The 18,868-nt window shown below is 49.6% G+C and overlaps 1 protein-coding gene across 1 annotated transcript; it reads left to right on the forward strand.

The window, feature by feature from the left end:
* The first annotated feature begins 7 nt into the window (after positions 1–7).
* On the forward strand, positions 8–15,357 carry NFKBIB (NFKB inhibitor beta). Its single transcript, XM_079985657.1, has 7 exons — positions 8–796; positions 2,698–2,803; positions 4,398–4,626; positions 5,497–5,585; positions 8,300–8,533; positions 12,068–14,525; positions 14,894–15,357. Exons 1-6 carry the CDS (start codon positions 381–383, stop codon positions 12,104–12,106), a joined length of 1,113 nt encoding a protein of 370 aa, XP_079841783.1. The 5' UTR covers positions 8–380; the 3' UTR covers positions 12,107–14,525; positions 14,894–15,357.
* Positions 15,358–18,868: the final 3,511 nt, after the last annotated feature.

Below are 18,868 nucleotides of genomic sequence, written 5' to 3' on the forward strand. Positions count from 1 at the left end.
TCTTCAAACAGCGTCCTTGTGTGAAGAATAGGGGGTTAAAAACAAAGGGAAGAAAAAGAAACTGCCCATGGGAACTACCGCTCCCGACGTGCCTTGCGAGAGAGCCAACAATGGCTCTTTGAATTGGGACGAGTGACCCGGATGCTGAGAGGCCCGCCCGGGACCACAGCTCCCGGCATGCTCCGCGGGAAAGGGGAAAGAACTACGGCTCCCGGCATGCCTCTGTGCGACTGCGCCGACCAGACGCCAGTCTGGGGATTCCCCAGGCCGCTGAAATCCCCCCTTGTGAGGCAGGAGCGACGGCGGGTCGCTCGGCCCGGACTCTCCCCATGGCCCTGCGGCCCTCCAGGCCTTCCCTGTAGGCTCTCTCCCCCGCCGCCATGGCCTCCGAAGCTGCTGCTCAGGGCGGCCCGCGGGAGCCCAAGCGGGTGGAAGGCGACGACTGGTGCGACAGCGGCCTGGGCTCCCTCAGCGAGGCCCAGATGGGCCAGATCCAGGGAGACGCGGGCCTGGTGGGCTCTGGCGAGGGCGAGGAGGGGCCTGAGCGCCGGGCCCTGACCCCTGACCCCGGCCCCTCGGGCCCCACTGGCCCTCGGAAGGCGCTCTTGGAGGAAGAGGAGGATGACCTGGAGCGGCTGGACTCTGCCCTCGGGGACTCCCTGAGAGGGGACGAGGACGTGGGCGCCATCGTGGACGGCGTGGGGGCCGTGCGCCTCGAGAGCGGGGCCTCGGCGGTGGTGGCCCCCGAGGCCTGGCTGCACCACGTGCTGGGCTTCGTCACCGAGGACGGGGACACGTACGTACAGTGGTACCTTGGGTTACAGATGCTTCAGGGTACAGATGCTTCAGGTTACAGACTCTGCTAACCCAGAAATAGTGCCTCGGGTTAAGAACTTTGCTTCAGGATGAGAACAGAAATTGCACAGTGGCGGCAGCGGAAGACCCCATTAGCTAAAGTGGTGCTTCAGGTTAAGCACAGTTTCAGGTTAAGAACAGACTTCCAGAACGAATTTAAGTTCTTAACCCGAGGTACCACTGGAGATAGATATAGGTACAGTGGTATCTCGGGTTACATACACTTCAGGTTACAGACTCCTCTAACCCAGAAATATTACCTTGGGTTGAGAAATTTGCTTCAGGATGAGAACAGAGATCGCACTCTGACGGCGCAGCAGCGGGAGGCCCCATTAGCTAAAGTGGTGCTTCAGGTTAAGAACAGTTTCAGGTTAAGAACTGATCTCCGGAACGAATTAAGTACTTAACCCGAGGTACCACTGTACTGTGTTGGAAGGAAACCGGCACCAGAAGGCTTTCTCATAATAGGGGGTTTCCCCGTCTGCCTTGGGTCCAAGGTGGCTGTACCTGAGCACCAAACTCTGGGCATGCTGGTTTCGATCTGCCTGCTTGTGAATGAGGATTTGGTCTTTTTTGGGCTCAGGAGCCTCCCTGTGCTTGTAGTGGCCGCCGATTCCGACCACTGCTACAGGCACCGGTGGCTGATGAGGCTTCTTCCAGCTGTTGCGGTTCAGGAGCTGCCTTCTGGCCTGCTCTTTTTTGCTCCGCTGACGGGAACTATCTGCTGTGATCGATTCCTTCACCAGATCATTTCTTGCTGCTTTTGCATTTGCACAGAGATGTCAGTGCATCTTGAAACATAAGCTCTGTGCTAGAACAGCTTTTTATATAAAAACACAGCTGGTATGCCTAATCAGGTGCCCAGGAATTCTGTGCAGGTGAATGGATGGGCTGGTGGCGGAATGGTCTCTCTCCATTCTGTCTCTGTTTGCTGGGTTTCCATGCTTACTCTGTAATAAGCTCTGCCTCTTCCCCACAGTTTGGAAAAAGAGAGGAGTGTTTTGTTTTTTACCAGGCTGCTAAGTGGCTGGTATTTCATTTTGCATGCTGGTCACAGAGGAGGGGGCTTTTTTCCTTCTGTAGCCAGCATGAAAGCAGGTGACTCAGAACTGGATAGTAAACTAATCAGCTGACTCAGAGCTGGATAGTAAACTAATTAGTTGACTACTACTTTTTGTGGGCTTATTTAAATCTCAAAATTAGAACAAAGACTCGACTAGGCCTGATCAGATCCCATGCAAGCCAGTAACCACTATGTCAGTGTTTCCCAACCTTGTGCCTCCAGCTGTTTTTGGACTACAATTCCCATCATCCCTTGCCACTGGTCTTGCTAGTCAGGGATGATGAGAGTTGTAGTTCAAAAACAGCTGGAGGCACAAGGTTGGGAAACACTGCACTATGTCCTCTTCTGGGGTGTGTTTTTTTTTTTTTTTTTTTTTTTTGCCGGGGGAAAGGGGAACCTTGCAAAGTACCCTTTTATGAGCACTGACTGTTCTGTTGGTGATACTCGAAATAGGCAATTTCTAAAATAACACAAGTGAGAACTCAGATACTAATCCTATGCACACATTTGGCCTTAATTCAAGCAACAACATTTAAGGTAGAGCCGCAATTTATTTATTTTTTAAGTTTCTAAACATCTTCTGAGTTGGAGAACAGTTTGTTCTAATACGGTCCTCTTTTTAAAAACTCTGGACAGCCACAAAATGATGGAAGGCTGCAGCCGCCTGAGGTCTCCTTGTTTTGTATTCCCCGTCTGTGTTGGAAAATGCCCCCCCCCCCCCGAGCGATAAGAGACTTTTGCCCCTCTCAGCAGCCTCTGTTATTTCCTGTTGTTTCCAGAGCTCTCCACTTGGCCGTCATCCACGAGCATGAGGCCTTTCTGGATTCCATCCTGCAGTACACCCAAGGGACGGATTACCTGGATATTCAGAACGACCTCGGACAGGTTGGATCGAGACACACTTTTGCTCTGCTCCATTGTGAGACTCAGTTTCCCGACATTCGTAACGCACATCGGGAGGAGCCACGAGCCCTCGCTGTAGAGAACAGCGGTCTGCGTAATTATGCAGACTTAGAAATCCGCTTTGGAACTTTTAAGTTAGAAAATTCCAAGGCGGCGTTCATTGAAAACCAGGTTGGAAATCGCAAAAAAAAAGCAAAGGAAGGCATTTTTAAAAAATAAGTCTTAAAGCACAGAGGAGCAGTAAAACAGCAAATGAAATCAAAGTATTCACCAGCAACCTCAAACGTAACAAGACAAAAGCAGCAGAGCCACATCTCCCAGGTTTCTCTCTGGGTAGCATTTGTTTCACCCTTAAAAGGAGAAAGGAGAAATGCTTAGGAACATAACAACTAACTCAGATCTTTGGTCCATCTAGAACTACAACTCCCATCATCCCTAGCTAACAGGACCAGTGGTCTGGGATGATGGGAGTTGTAGTCCCAAAAACATCTGGAGGGCTGAGTTTGCCTATGCCTGATCTAGCTCAGTATTGTCAGTGTGGTGTAATGGTTAGAGTGCTGGACTATGACCTTGGGAGGATTCCCACATAGCCAAGAAGCTCATTGGGTGACCTAGGGCCAGTCACCATCTCTTAGACTCGCCTACCTCACAGGGTTCTTGTGAGGATGAAACAGATGGGAGAATAATGTACACCACCTTGAGATCCTTGGTATATAAATGTAAATTATTATTATTATTATTACAACTAATCCAGAATGCGGCAGCTAGACTGCTGACAGCCGCCAAGACCATATAACACCGGTCTTGAAAGACCTACATTGGCTCCCAGTACGTTTCCGAGCACAATTCAAAGTGTTGGTGCTGACCTTTAAAGCCCTAAACGGCCTCAAAGGCCCAGTATAACTGAAGGAGCGTCTCCACCCCCATCATTCAGCCCGGATACTGAGATCCAGCGCTGATGGCCTTCTGGCAGTTCCGCCCTGTGGAACGCCCTCCCATCAGATGTCAAGGAAATAAACAACTATCTGACTTTTAGAAGACATCTGAAGGCAGTCTTGTTCAGGGAAGTTTTTAATGTGTGGCATTTTAATGTATTTTTAATCTTTGTTGGAAGCCTCCCAGAGTGGCTGGGGAAACCCAGCCAGATGGACTGGGTACAAATAATAAATTACTGTTATCATCATCATCATTATTATGCTATACTGGCTGGCAGCGACTCACCAGGATTTCAGGCAAGATTCTCTCCCAACCCTACCTGGAGATTAAACCTGGAACTGCCTGTTTGCAAGGCAGGTGCTCTACCTGAGCTTATTGCCTTTTCACTGATGATGAGGAAGGGCCTCTGGTGCATGCACAGGTTCATAGGGCAGCAAGCAGTCCCTCCAGTTCCTCTTCCCAGAGTTTGTATAAGACCGTCAAGGTTAAAACCAACCCATTGTATAGTTCCTGAAAATGCTTAAGATGATGACATCTGGAAAGCCACAAATTCCCCACCTCTGCCTTGTCATCCCAGGAGCGAGGGGCATGCAAGCGGCTCTTCTCGAACTTAGGCCCTTTCTCGTTTTCTCTTCCCCAGACAGCACTTCACATCGCGGTCATCCTGGGGGCTGCCGATTTTGTGGGCAAGCTCGTGTCGGCGGGAGCCGGCCTGTGCGTGCAGGAAAAGGGCGGCCACACCGCTTTGCACTTGGCGTGCCGAGAAGGACAGCGGGACTGCGTGCATATCCTCTTGGCGCCGCATGTTGCGCAAAGGCCCTGCGAAGGGAGCAGCTTTCGGGCCCAACTGGACTGCACCAATTTCGATGGTACCTCTCCTGGGTCCTTGGGGGGAGATAGTTGCTTGGTCTCATTGAAGTCCTCCATAATATGGAGACAGTAGGGTCTAGCGAAGAGCAGGTTTAAAATGCCAAAAGTTTCCAGTCCTTGTGAGTATCGTGGGTGGGAGAATGAGATGGATCAGCATGGATCTTCCAAACTGTAAATACCGTATTTTTTGCTCTATAAGACTCACTTTTTCCCTTCTAAAAAGTAAGGGGAAATGTGTGTGCGTCTTATGGAGTGAGTGCAGGCTGTGCAGCTATCACAGAAGCCAGAACAGCAAGAGGGATTGCTGCTTTCACTGTGCAGCGATCCCTCTTGCTGTTCTGGCTTCTGAGATTCAGAATATTTTTTTTTTCTTGTTTTCCTCCTCCAAAAACTAGGTGCGTCTTGTGGTCTGGTGCGTCTTATAGAGCGAAAAATACGCTATTTAAAATATCAGACTTGGAAGTTGGCGGGCAGTTAAAGAGGAATGCATTCGCTTCCACCACTTGTGGTTGAGGATTTGTGAACTTCGCATTCTTTTGCTTTATACACTTTTCCTGTTTTCCATCTCCACCCACCCGCTTTTCCCCATCTTCTTTTGTTCTTTTCAAGATTGTGCTGTTCCTTCCTCTTACTGCAGCGCCTACCTCAGTTTTTCCCTTAGCCTGGGAACCAAACTCTGAATTTTGCAGCAGGAACAATCCAGTTTGGAGGAATGCAAATGTATTTGATCCATATCATTTCTTAATTTGGGATTTCCACATTCCATTTTGTGGTGGTGGTGGTGATTATAAATCTGTATTACACAAGGTAGTTTCTCCACCTCAGTGCCCGGGCTGCCGCAGAACTGTGTCCCATCTCTCTTTCCGTAGGTTACACGCCCCTGCATGTTGCCGTCTTGCGGAAAGACTTAGACGTGGTCAGTCTCTTAATCTCCGGGGGAGCTGATCTCAACAAACCGGTTAGTTTCAGAGGCGGTGGTGAAGTAGACACACATAGGTGATTATCCTGCAGGAGGTATACATGCTGTTTTCCCGTACACTTGAAAAGGAACCCTCTGTGTGAGGTGTTCCCAAAGTAAAGGAAGGATTGAACTCTGATTTATAAGAATACACACAGAGGCTTGAACCAGCAAGACTCTGGGAAGGGTGCATATAATAATCTGTCTCCACCCTCTAGCCCAGGTCGTTTTACAGTGGTACCCCGCAAGACGAACGCCTCGCAAAACGGAAAACCCGCTAGACGAAAGGGTTTTCCGTTTTGGAGGCGCTTCGCAAAACGAATTTCCTTATGGGCTTGCTCTGCAAGACGAAATGTCTTGTGAGTTCCTGCGGGTTCCCCCCCTTTTTTTCCCCTTTTCCTAAGCTGCTAAGCCGCTTATCAGCTGATCCGCTAAAAACCGCTAATAGCGGTAATCCGCTAAGCTGTCAATGGGCTTGCTTCGCAAGACGAAAAAACCGCTATACGAAGAGCCTCACGGAACGGATTAATTTCGTCTTGCAAGGCACCACTGTATTCACAAAAGAGCTTTTTACAGAGTGTTCGTAAGAACCAATCAGATTTCTTCTGAGCATTTCAACAAACCCCACGTGGGGACAAAGTTAAACTACAAACACTAGTTAAGCATGCATAATTTTGGGGTAAATAAATTGAGAACTACAAAGGAGTGCATCCAGCAACACTGGAGATCATAAACAATCAATACACATGATAAGAAGGATGGCCAGGAGGACAGCGATCATTATCACCTTTATGTGAAACCTGTTTCCTGGCCCTAAGATTAACATCCTAAGATTAACATATCAGAAAAGCTACAGCAAAGAAACTGTCCACTGTCTTTGATGACTCAGGAGCCTGCCTGTCTCAGTGTGTACGTGACTTGTGAAGAAAGAGAAATGGAACAGGGATGCAGAGGTGTGGATTGATCAAGAATCAAAATAGTTTAAACCCAGCCAACGCAATGCTTTCATTGCTGACACAGGTGGCTTACTCTGTATTTGCTATACAGTGGTGCCCCGCAAGACGGAAAACCCGCTAAACGAAAGAGTTTTCCGTTTTGGAGGCGCTTCGCAAAACGAATTTCCCTATGGGCTTCCTTCGCAAGACGAAAACCCATAGAGAAATCTCCGGGACAGCAGGGAAGCGCAGCGCGTCTTCCCCACTGTCCTCGGACCTCCTCCGAAGGCTGGCGGTGGGGCGGAGAGACCTTCTCCCCGCGCCAGCCTTCGGAAGGCTGTCCTGAAGACTTGCGGTGGGAAGAGGGTTTTCCTTCCCACCGCCAACTTTCAGAATGCTGTTCTGAATGTTGGCGTGGGGAGGAAAAACCCTCCTCCCACCACAAGCCCCGGGAACAGAGGAGAAGCGCTGCGCGCCTTCCCCTCTGTTCCCGTACCTGTCCTGAAGGCTTGCGGTGGGGAGAAAAGCCCTTCTCCGCACCGCCAGCCTGGCAAGCGATCTCCATAGGAACGCATTAATTGATTTTCAATGCATTCCTATGGGAAACCGTGCTTCGCAAGACGAAAAACTCGCAAGAAGAAAAAACTTGCGGAACGCATTAATTTCGTCTTGCGAGGCACCACTGTAATTCCTCATGGCAATCCCACCGGGTCACTACTCTGGGTAACAACACAAAGTCATCCTTCCCCCACCAGCGCCTTTAAGAAGCGTGTTGAATTAACTCACCTTGTGAACTAGCAGCAGTGAGATAAGAAGAAACACTTTAAAAAGAGGCTTCAGAAGATTAGATAAATTCGTGGAGGAGAGGGTTACCAGTGGCTGTTACCTATTCTGGCTCTTGTGCTTATGGGTTTCCCACAGGCCTCTGCTTGGCCCCTGTGAGGCCAGGATGCTGGACTAGGTCTGATCTGATACCAGTGTCCTTACCTCTGATTTTTGTCTGCGTGAGCTTCGCCCCTTTAGCACTGCCTCTTCCCCTTTGTGACTCTGCCCCTCCTTTCAAGAAGGGGTCAGTGACACTCCAGTTCCCCTTTGGCCCGCCTGATGCCTCCCAGCTGCTTCTGACTACAACTCCCAGCAGCCCCACAAAGGCTGGACTAGTTAATAATAATAATAATAATAATAATAATAATAATTTTTATTTCTACCCCGCCCTCCCCAGCCAAGGCTGGGCTCAGGGTGGCTAACAAGCAATAATAAAAACAAGTTGAATGAATACAACTTAAAAACAAGATTAAAATACAACATTAGAATATTGAAACATTAAAACATTAAAAGGCAGCCTCATCCCAGGAGGAGAAAGGAAAAAGAAATAGGGGGAGGGAATCAAATTGGCTCCAAGCCAAAGGCCAGGCAGAACAACTCTGTCTTACAGGCCCTGCGGAAAGAAATCAGATCCTGCAGGGCCCTGGTCTCATGAGGCCGAGCGTTCCACCAGGCGGGAGCCAGTGTTGAAAAGGCCCTGGCTCTGGTTGAAGCTAATCTGACTTCCTTAGGGCCCGGGACCTCTAGGGTGTTGCTATTTATGGACCTTGAGGCTCTCCGTGGGGTATACCGGGAGAGGCGGTCCCATAGGTACGAGGGTCCTAGGCCGTGAAGTGCTTTAAAGGTCAAAACCAGTTAGTGGCTCAGCTGGGGCAGATCCATGGCTCCCGACGTATCTGCCAACCCCGGAGCTCCCAGCACGAGCCGCTTCACCTTCTCTCGTCTCGCCGGCAGGAGCTGAGCTGTGGGCGGAGCCCCCTTCACCTGGCAGTGGAGTCTCAGAACCCGGAGGTGGTCGAGTACCTGCTGCGGGCTGGAGCGGACCCGGAGGCCCGCATGTATGTTGGCTACACCCCCATGTACAGTGCCATGCACCGGCCCGACACAAAGATCCCGCAGCTCTTGCGGGAGTTTGGCTCAGAGGAGCCCGACTGGGACTCGGAGGAGAGTTTGGACAGCAACAGCGAGGTGAGTTTGGGCCCCAGTTAGGACCCCCCCCCAAGCTATGAGATCTGGGGCTACAGGGGCTTTGCATTTCCTCCCCCCCATATATTTTATAAAAATGGTTTTTATTAAGAGTTTCAACATCATAAATTATTAAAAGCATATCATCTTCATTTCCCCCCCTCCCCCAAGAACCCCCCCCCCCGACTACCCTCAGCTCCTCTCTCCGGTTTTTCAACACATATTATTCTCTGCATATTATAGAATCGTAAAAATCCTTAAATTGCCTGTCTATTATGTTAACAATAATAAATTTGGGTATGTTTATTCAAAACCTGCCAAGGAGTCTAAATCATTTTGTTTGTTTTTTTAGTCATTTGTAAAAGGTTCCCGTTCTTTTTTAAAGCCACAGTTATTGTGGCCTGAAAATATGAAGGGTTCCATCGTCTAAACCAGCTCCCGTTGCTCGGTCCCTGCTCCTGCCAACCTAGCAGTTCAAAAGCACGTCAAAGTGCAAGTAGATAAATAGGTACCACTCCAGCAGGAAGGTAAACGGCGTTTCCGTGCGCTGCTCTGGTTCGCCAGAAGCGGCTTAGTCATGCTGGCCACATGACCCGGAAGCTGTACGCCGGCTCCCTCAGCCAATAAAGCGAGATGAGTGCCGCAACCCCAGAGTCGGTCATGACTGGACCTAATGGTCAGGGGTCCTTTTACCTTTACCTTTAACAAAATTGATCGAATTGATCCAGTGATACCAGCTTTTCCATTTCTGGTAGTCATTTACACCTCCAGTGCCCGCCCCCTCTACCCCCTTGCCTCTTAGTGCCCCCTGTAGGTAATCCCAGTGCCCCCTGGGGGCAGTACCACCCACTTTGGGAACTGCCAGTCTAAATTCTGTAGTCTTGTATAAGTTTACCAAGCCCTGAGCAACTTAGGCCCAGAATATCTCCAGGATGACTTGAACCCTTCCACTCCAGCTCGATCACTGAGATCATCTACAGGAGCATTGGTGGTTGTTCCCCAAGTTAACGAGGCTCATTTGACAGCGAGGAGGTACCCAAACTTTTGAGTCCTTGCCTCAGTCCTGTGAACACCCTGTCAAGGGAGATTCAGCAGGCACCTTCCTTGCCAACTTTTAAAGGGGTGAAAATGACCCAGAAAGCGTGCAAAAACATAAAAAATGGCGCAAAACCAGCGTCTAGCAATCTTGCGAGCCTTTGCAAGTGTAATCCAAAGAGCCCTTGCGCCAGCCTTTGAAGCCGGTGGAGAGTTGGAGTTTCAGCAAGGAGGTTTGGAGGGAGCAATCGTGGTGTTTGCAGGCTTTTTCTGCGGTGTTCCCAATACAGAGGTGCCTCGCAAGACGAAAAGAATCCGTTCCGCGAGTCTCTTCGTCTTGCGGTTTTTTCGTCTTGCGAAGCAAGCCCATTAGCGGCTTAGCGAATTAGCGCTATTAGCGGCTTAGGGGCTTAGCGGATCAGCTGATAAGCAGCTTAGCGGCTTAGGAAAAGGGGGGGGAATGGAAAAAACCCCGCAGGAACTCGCAAGACATTTTCGTCTTGCGAAGCAAGCCCATAGGAAATTCGTTTTGCGAAGCGCCTCCAAAACGGAAAACCCTTTCGTCTAGCGAGTTTTCCGTCTTGCGAGGCGTTCGTCTTGCGGGGCACCACTGTACGGACCTTTGTTGGCAAGGTGATGTCTCTGCTTTTTAAGATGCTGTCTAGGTTTGTCATTGCTTTTCTCCCAAGAAGCATCCTCCTGCCTTGACCAAAGTCTATTTTTCGCCTTTCTCTTTTTGCGCTTTCAAGTTGATCAAAAGAACCACGCATTTCTCAGGAGGCATTCGAAGGCAGCCCCATATCAGGAAGCTTTGAAATTTTTGACATTTGGTTACGCCCAGAGCATAGCTGTCAACTTTTCCCTTTTCTTGCGAGGAATCCTATTCGGAATAAGATGTATTCTTATGAGGCTTTGCCCTCGGGTGGGAAAAAGTATTGCACCCGGGAAAGGGAAATGGGAGTCAACAGACACTCAATATACACCACTGTATATACGATTTCACTTAAACGTACGGTTGCACAGAACAGAGCCCCCGCATAAATGGGGAGTTGCCTGTATTGCAAGTTCAAGGTGACCAGGGAGAGGGCCTTCTCTGTGGCAGCCCCTAAGTTGTGGAATTCCCTCTCCACAGAGATGCACCTGACTATGCTCTTTAAATCCTGGCCTTTGCCCCTCAAGCTGTGGGTTTTCAGGACCCACCCCTATTTCTGTGACCGCACTCTGCTATAAATTCTGGATTTTAATTGCTGCAACCTGCCCTGGTGAGGGGCAGGCAATGAAATCAACGGTGATAGTGACCTTTGCCCCCCCCACACAGTCTGTGAGAGTAAAATGGATGGTGCTTTTTTTGTTTCTGCTCTGTTTTGCTTGGTGGGGGATGAGTGTTCAGACCCCTGGGCTCTCACTTCTGGGGTGCCTCAGGGTTCTATCCTCTCCCCCCCCCCCCATGCTTTTCAACATCTACATGTAGCCATTGGGAGAGATCATCAGGGGTTTGGGCTGGGTGTTCATCAGTATGCGGATGACACCCAGCTCTACCTCTCTTTCAAATCAGAACCAGCGAAGGTGGTGAAGGTCCTGTGTGAGTGCCTGGAGGCGGTTGGAGGATGGATGGTGGCTAACAGATTGAGGTTGAATCCTGACAAGACAGAAGTAGTGTTTTGGGGGGACAGGAGGTGGGCAGGTGTGGAGGACTCCCTGGTCCTGAATGGGGTAACTGTGCCCCTGAAGAACCAGGTGCGCAGCCTGGGAGTCATTCTGGACTCACAGCTGTCCATGGAGGCGCAGGTCAATTCTGTGTCCAGGGCAGCTGTTTTCCAGCTCCATCTGCTATGCAGGCTGAAACCCTATCTGCCAGCGGACTGTCTCACCAGAGTGGTGCATGCTCTGGTTATCTCCCGCTTGGACTACTGCAATGCGCTCTATGTGGGGCTACCTTTGAAGGTGACCCGGAAACTACAACTAATCCAGAATGTGGCAGCTAGACTGGTGACTGGGAGCGACCGCCGAGACCATATAATACTGGTCCTGAAAGACCTACATTGGCTCCCAGTACATTTCCGAGCACAATTCAAAGTGTTGGTGCTGACCTTTAAAGCCCTAAACGGTCTCGGTCCACTATACCTTAAGAAACGTCTCCATTCCCATCGTTCTGCTCGGACACTGAGGTTCAGCTCCGAGGGCCTTCTGGCGGTTCCCTCATTGCGAGAAGCCAAGTTACAGGGAACCAGGCAGAGGGCCTTCTCGGTAGTGGCGCCCGCCCTGTGGAACACCCTCCCATCAGATGTCAAAGGGAAAAACAACTAACGGACTTTTAGAAGACATCTGAAGGCAGCCCTGTTTAGGGAAGCTTTTAATGTTTGATGCATTACTGTATTTTAATATTTTGTTGGAAGCCGCCCAGAGTGGCTGGGGAAACCCAGCCAGATGGACAGGTTATAAATATATTATTATTATTATTATTATTATTATTATTATTATTATTATTATTATTATTCCCAGGAGGAATATGATGACATCGTGATCAACCGCGGGCATTAGAAGACCAGGCAAGGGGTCCACTTCATCTCCCAGGCTGTGTTCCGTTAACCATGCCTCCGCCAGCTGTAGTTTCTGTAGCAACTGCATTCTTCACTGTGAGCTAGATCTGACTTATTTATAGGGGCTGGGGAGGGAGCTGCGTCATCTGCCGAAGACAGCGCTCCCTTAGCTCCATTCCAATTTACGCTCCATTATTGGTTTGTTTTCCTGTCTGTTCCCAAAGTTCTGATGACTTCTGTTTTTTGTTTGATGTCCAGAATAATAAAAAGGTTTGTATTGGGGGCACCTGATCATAGCTGCTTTGGCATCTCTGAAACGAGTATCCCGTAGGTTTGAATTCTTCCCCGCTACCTCAATCCCTGCTAGCTTGAGAGATAGGAAGGAGCTAAACCACATCTTGGTGTCATCAAACGCACATCTGAGCTGAGTGGTGTGTGTCTCTGATTCCAGACCCAAAATCTGGATGTTCTACATTGCCTCGAGTTCTATTTTAAAACACCTCTTTTCTTCTGTTTGGGGATTTTTGGCAGGGTTTTGGCCCGGGTTAGGATTCAGCCACCCTCCAGCTTAACCCACTAGATCTTACAGTAGTGATGACTGAAGATTGATAGGTGCATATATATGTACACACACACACACACACACACACACACACACACCCCTCTCCACCGTGAAACCTTTGCAGGAAATACCTTTTCTCTGCAACCCAGCTTCCTCGTGAATTTATTTCTTTTTAGGTCCCCTGGTGCTCGTTTGCTGAAACCTCGCTTTTATGGTTCTTCTCCTGCCTGTACATTGAGCCTCGTTTAGGTTGGGAATGGGTTGGGCCAGAAGACTGGGGGTGAGAGTAAGAGCAGATTGTGGCAACTTCCCTTCCCCCCCGCCCTCCAGTAGATGGACCAGGACTGTGCCTTTGCTGTATGTGAAGGAGAGCTCCTCCAATCAGGTAGTGGTTGTATGTCCTTTGTCCCTCCTACCACTGAGAAACTAGCCAGTCACCTCCACTTCCAGGCTTACCCTTCTTTTCATCCTAAACATGTACTGCTACTGTGCCCTGAGCCATCTTCTGCAGCCTGTAAAAGCCTCCCTGCGCCAGCTTACCCATTTGCCCCCCTTACCCCCTGCCCACATTTGACCTCTTTAACCTCCCTCCCAAGCCTGCAGCTTGCAGACAGCAATCTTTTCCATCCCTCTGCCCAGACAATGCCTTGAATCATCTCTGGGCAAGTGGGGAAGATGTGGGCAGGCTGCCCGGGCCATTGTGCTTTCCAGGAACTGGGTCACTAAGACCCAGGGACCCTGGAATCCTTCCTCTTTCTGGCTTTACTGCTTCTGCCCGCGCTGTACTCCTGGTTCGTGCTATTGCACCACCTCACCCTACCCCCTTTTGCCCTTTTCCGCCACATTTTGACTGCCAGCAGCTGAGTGCCGCATTCAGGAGTGGGGGCAAAGTTCTCTTTAGTTGCCTAGTGGCCATGAGGTTGCCAGCTTCATATTAGGCAAGGCCAGACTGATACTGCCATAGCTTTTGGTTCTGACTACCGTGTGAAAGCCCCTTGTTTGTGGTTTTCAGCTGGGGAATGGGGGTCTTCTGTTTCCCTCCACTGGAAAAGAAGCTTCTCCTGTTCCCTTAGAACTGAAGCTGTGTCCTGGGTGGTGCATGGCAGCCCTGCATGGGGCAAGGGACCCTTCCCTTCCTACAGACAGCCCAAAGGATCTTCCTTCTGGTACAGCCAGCTGCTCAAATCACACCCGGCTCTTCTAAGCTGAGGTTCCCAAAGGTGACTGGGACTCCAGCTCCCATCATCAGCAATAGGTGAGGATGGTGGGAGTTGCAGTCCAACGCTCTCCAGGCCTGAAGGCAGCTGCTCCAAGCGTGTTTCAGATGAAATGCCCATCAGGAGGCTGGTGGCCCTGGAAGTTTCTCCCCGAAACCATGGTTTCCTCTTGATTTCTAGCTGCTCTCAAGTCAAAAACGGGGTGCCGAGCATCTCTGGCATCTTCTGTGCAGCTGCCTTTGTGTCATTTGTGGCTTAGTTTTGCTAGCTCTAGCAGAAGTCTGAGGTTCCACTTCCTCTTTGCAGCAGTGGTGTCTCAGCAACCGGCGGGCTCAGCCCCTTCTTCCTCCCCCCCCCCCCAATTTCTCTGCCTACATATGCAGAGTGTTGCATCGCTCTCAATGAATGTCACAGGTTGCTTTCTCAATCTGCTCTGCTAGCGGCAATGGGGCCGGGGGTAATGGCAGCATGTGACGTTCTGCACCCAGAAAGCAGTGAGAGGCGGGCAGAGAAGCTCAGCTGCAAGGTGAAAAAGGAAGTTATAAGTATTCCTGGCTGTGTCAGTTTAGGAGGAGGTTGGGCTTTGCATCGGACCAAGAGGTTGGATTTTGGATCTGGGTAAGGACTGAGTGGGGACGCGGGTGACGCTGTGGGTAAAAGCCTCAGTGCCTAGGACTTGCCGATCGAAAGGTCAGCGGTTCGAATCCCTGCAGCGGGGTGCGCTCCCGTTGCTCGGTCCCAGCGCCTGCCAACCTAGCAGTTCGAAAGCACCCCCAGGTGCAAGTAGATAAATAGGGACCGCTTACCAGCGGGAAGCTAAACGGCGTTCCGTGTGCTGCGCTGGCTCGCCAGATGCAGCTTGTTACACTGGCCACGTGACCCGGAAGTGTCTGCGGACAGCGCTGGCTCCCGGCCTCTAGAGTGAGATGAGCGCACAACCCTAGAGTCTGTCAAGACTGGCCCGTAGGGGCAGGGGTACCTTTACCTTTAAGGACTGAGTGAGAGCAAGTTGTGGGGGGCGAGGTGGGGGTTTTGTAGAGGGTGCCGGTGTCTGGAGGTGGCAGCATGGCACACCGCAGCTGGTGGGTCGATTTTGCCCACATCTGATAAGCTGATTTTTTTTGCAGTCACAGCATCCCATTTCCCTGTGGCTCAGCAATGTGCCCTCTCATTGGAGCTGCTATTTAAATACATATATATATAAAATACCATATGTGTCTTCAGCGAAAGGAGGAAATCCAGTCCCATCTTATGTACATACTTTGATTTCTTCCACTTTCAAACCCTGTCTGAAGGAACTGATTGTTCTTGCCTTCCACAAGGCTGAGTGTTTCGTTTCGTAGCTACGGTGTGGTTCTCCTGTGATCTGTTTTAATCTGTGTCTGTGACGGAGTTCTGTCTCTCTGCCTTCCATGTGTCTGTTGTATTATGTAGGTCTCTCTGGCCCTGATCAGATTAAAAGCTATGGATTTCCGTGTGGCTTTTTATTCATTCTATCTCACTCTCTCTTTTGAGGAAGAAGGGCTCTGCGTGGATGGAGGTAGCTGATACTTGTTGCATGCAAAAGCCCCTCGCCTAACAAAGACAAAATATAGAATGATTGTACATAGCACATCTTCATCAGGCATTGAGGCAAGGCTAGTTGTCTACCATCAACACCTAGATCAGCCTTTCTCATCCTGTGGGTCCCCAGATGTTGTTGAACTACAACTCCAATCACCCTTAGCTAGCAAGGCCAGAGCTCAGGGATGGCAGGAGTTGTAGTCCAACATCTGGGGACTCACAGGTTGAGAAAGGCTGATCTAGATCATTGTTTCCCAAACTTGGGTCTCCAGCTGTTTTTGGACTACAACTCCCATCATCCCCAGCCAGCAGGACCAGTGGTCAGGGATGATGGGAGTTGTAGTCCAAAAACAGCTGGATATCAAAGTCTGGGGAACACTGATCTAGAGGACCATCTGTTCCCCCCTCATTGTTTCCTGGATGAGGCATCAAGGGCTTAGAATCATAGAATCATAGAGTTGGAAGAGACTACAAGGGCCATCGAGTCCAACCCCCTGCCAAGCAGGAAACACCATCAGAGCACTCCTGACATATGGTTGTCAAGCCTCTGCTTAAAGACCTCCAAAGAAGGAGACTCCACCACACACCTTGGCAGCAAATTCCACTGTCAAACAGCTCTTACTGTCAGGAAGTTCTTCCTAATGTTTAGGTGGAATCTTCTTTCTTGTAGTTTGGAACCATTGCTCCGTGTCCGCTTCTCTGGAGCAGCAGAAAACAACCTTTCTCCCTCCTCTATGTGACATCCTTTTATATATTTGAACATGGCTATCATATCACCCCTTAACCTCCGCTTCTTTCTAGTATTAGCAAAGTCTTCCCCCTAAGGTGCCAGGGGTGGGTTCTGCAACATTAAAAACAGTTTAAAAGAATTCACTGTCGCAAAAATAAGATGGGTCCTAAAAATATACCTCTCGGGTGTCAAAAGCCAGAGTAAAGATTGTTAAAAAGCCAGGGTTAGAGATTATTTATTTCTGACAGTGGGCAAGCTTTGTCCTATAACTTAACCGAGTAAAGGAGATTCTCTGGCAAACTAAAGTGTCGCAATCTCCCTTGGGGAAAACTTTGCAGGTCGATTGTCTTTCTGCCCAGCCGCAAAGGCGCAGGAGCCCTGCTGGAATGCACGGCAGCCTCAGTCTCGGTCACATGCCAATTCAGTTGAAATCTGAAACCCCATTGTTGTGTCCATGTTCAAGAGATCAAAGAGGGTGTGTATACAAGGTTTGGCAACACAAGACCGGAGCCTTCTCTGCAGTCGCTTCCCGTCTGCAGAATGCTCTCCCCAGGAAAGTCCACCTGGCGCCTTCACTAGACATCTTTAGGTGCCAGGAAAAAACATTCCTTTTTAACCAGGTCTTTGATTGATCTGATTTACATCCTATGCCCTTTTAAATTGTGTTTTTGTGTGTGTTGGGAGGGGGCTTTTGGGTGGTGGTTTTTTATTTTTATTAGGTATTTTATGGTTTTATATTTTGACTTTATTCTGTGAACTGCCCTGAGACCCCTGGGTATAGGCGGTATAATAATAATAATAATAATAATAATAATAATAATAATAATAATAATAATAATACAGATTGGAGGCACTTGGGGAATGTCAAGATCTGAAACCAAGGAGACCCAGACTTCCAGATTGCTTCTTTTGGACTTCGCTTTATTGAGTTGACTCCACGCCAGTGCTTTAAAGCAAACCCCCTCCCCGGTCATAGGAATATCCAAACACAACACCCCCACACGGATCATGCCCCACCCACCAAAAAACAAACAAAAATCACACCGCATGTATGGGCAGCTTCCGAAAACCTCTGTCTCCCCACCGCTAACCAAAGAGGCCATTCGCAGGAGAGGGAGACAGATGGAAGATTCCATTCCGAACAGTCGAAGCAGATTAATCAGAGGGGAAGGGGGAGAGAGAAAGAATAGGGATGATTAGCTCAGTAGTGCCAAGGGTTAGTTAAAAAACAAATAGCCAATAAGACTTATTTGAGAGGGGGAGCTTATTTTTTAAAAAGGACCCTGCTTTAATCATGGAGCTTAATTCCCTCTTCCTCCACCAGCATGTGGGTCTTGCAATGCTGTACACTCGTGGCAGTGTCCCCAGAGAGTACCCCGTCCACCACTTCCCAGGCTTCAGAGCATGGAAGATTCACTTGTCTCCCGTGAATCAAAACTGGCCGCAAACATCACTCTTGCACACACAAGGTTTGGCTCCCGGAGGGTGCGAGAGGAAGAATGCCCCCTGCTTCTGCATGACTCACTGTGCACCTGCTGGGAAAGAAGAAAGCCCCGGCTCGGCAAATGATGGAGAGACACAACAGGCAGCCTCCTTCTCCTCCAGTTGAAATCTGAAACCCCATTCTTGCGTCCATGTTCAAGAGATCAAAGAGGGTGTGTATACGAGGTTTGGCAACACGAGAGCGGGGCCTTCTCCGCAGTGGCTCCCTGTCTCTGGAATTCTCTCCCCAGGGAAGTTCGCCTGGCGCCTTCACAAGACATCTTTAGGCACCAGAAAAATTCCTTTTTAACCAGGCCCTTGGTTGATTTACATCCTATGCCCTTTTAAAATGTGTTTTTGTGTGTGTTGGGAGGGAGCTTTTGGGTGGTTGTTTTTTATTTTTATTAGGTAAAATAATAGCATCCTATTCTCACAGTGGCTACCCAGATTAGGGCTGCCATAGGTCCGGGAATAGGGCAGCATTTTTGCGTCCGGGCGGATTTTCATGGAAACTGCAAAATGTCCGGGAAAACCTGAATGTTCAGTTCGGGGAATGTGGCAGCCCTAACCCAGATGCCTGTGGGAAGCCCGTCAGCAGACGTTTTGGACTATATAGCCTCCCGTCACCCCTGAGCACGCCAGCTCATGGGACTCGCTGCCAAAACATCTGGCGGGTGCCAAACAGGACTGCATTATGGACTTACCACAGGGACCGGTGCAAGAGCAAGGATGCTGAACTAGGGTGGGCTCTGGGATGGCTCAGTTGGTAGAGCATGAGACTCATGGGTTCTGGGTTCGAGTCCCACGTTGGGCAAAAGATTCGTACACTGTCGGACTAGGTGATGGTTGTGGTCCCTTCCAGGTCTACAGTTCTGTGATTACTGAATCTCTGGGCCATGGTCTTGATCCTGCAGAGGACTGTAGTTATTGTCTTGTCTATGTATTTCCTGGTACACAGCACAGGAATGGCAGGCCTCCTTTTATTTTGTAATATTATAGAATTGTAGAGTTGGAAGGGACCACAAGGAATCTGGCAAAGCGGACTCTCCTCACACTTCCGGGAGCAAAAAAGGACGCTCTTGTGGAAGCGTAGAAGGGCTGTGCTATACAGTGGTGCCTCGCAAGACGAAAAGAATCCGTTCTGCGATTCTCTTCGTCTAGCGGTTTTTTCGTCTTGCGAAGCAAGCCCATTGATGGCTTAGCGGATTA

Source organism: Podarcis cretensis, assembly GCF_951804945.1.
Source record: "Podarcis cretensis genome assembly, chromosome: 8".
In the NCBI taxonomy this organism is placed as follows: Eukaryota; Metazoa; Chordata; class Lepidosauria; order Squamata; family Lacertidae; genus Podarcis; species Podarcis cretensis.

What these genes read in the sequence shown, in the direction of transcription:
- NFKBIB (XM_079985657.1), top strand. Translation starts at nt 381, where the DNA reads ATGGCCTCCGAAGCTGCTGCTCAGGGCGGCCCGCGGGAGCCCAAGCGG. An exon ending in GTCACCGAGGACGGGGACAC is followed by an intron (nt 797 to 2,697) that starts GTACGTACAGTG and finishes TGTTGTTTCCAG; the next exon opens with AGCTCTCCACTTGGCCGTCA. An exon ending in GAGCTGATCTCAACAAACCG is followed by an intron (nt 5,586 to 8,299) that starts GTTAGTTTCAGA and finishes TCTCGCCGGCAG; the next exon opens with GAGCTGAGCTGTGGGCGGAG.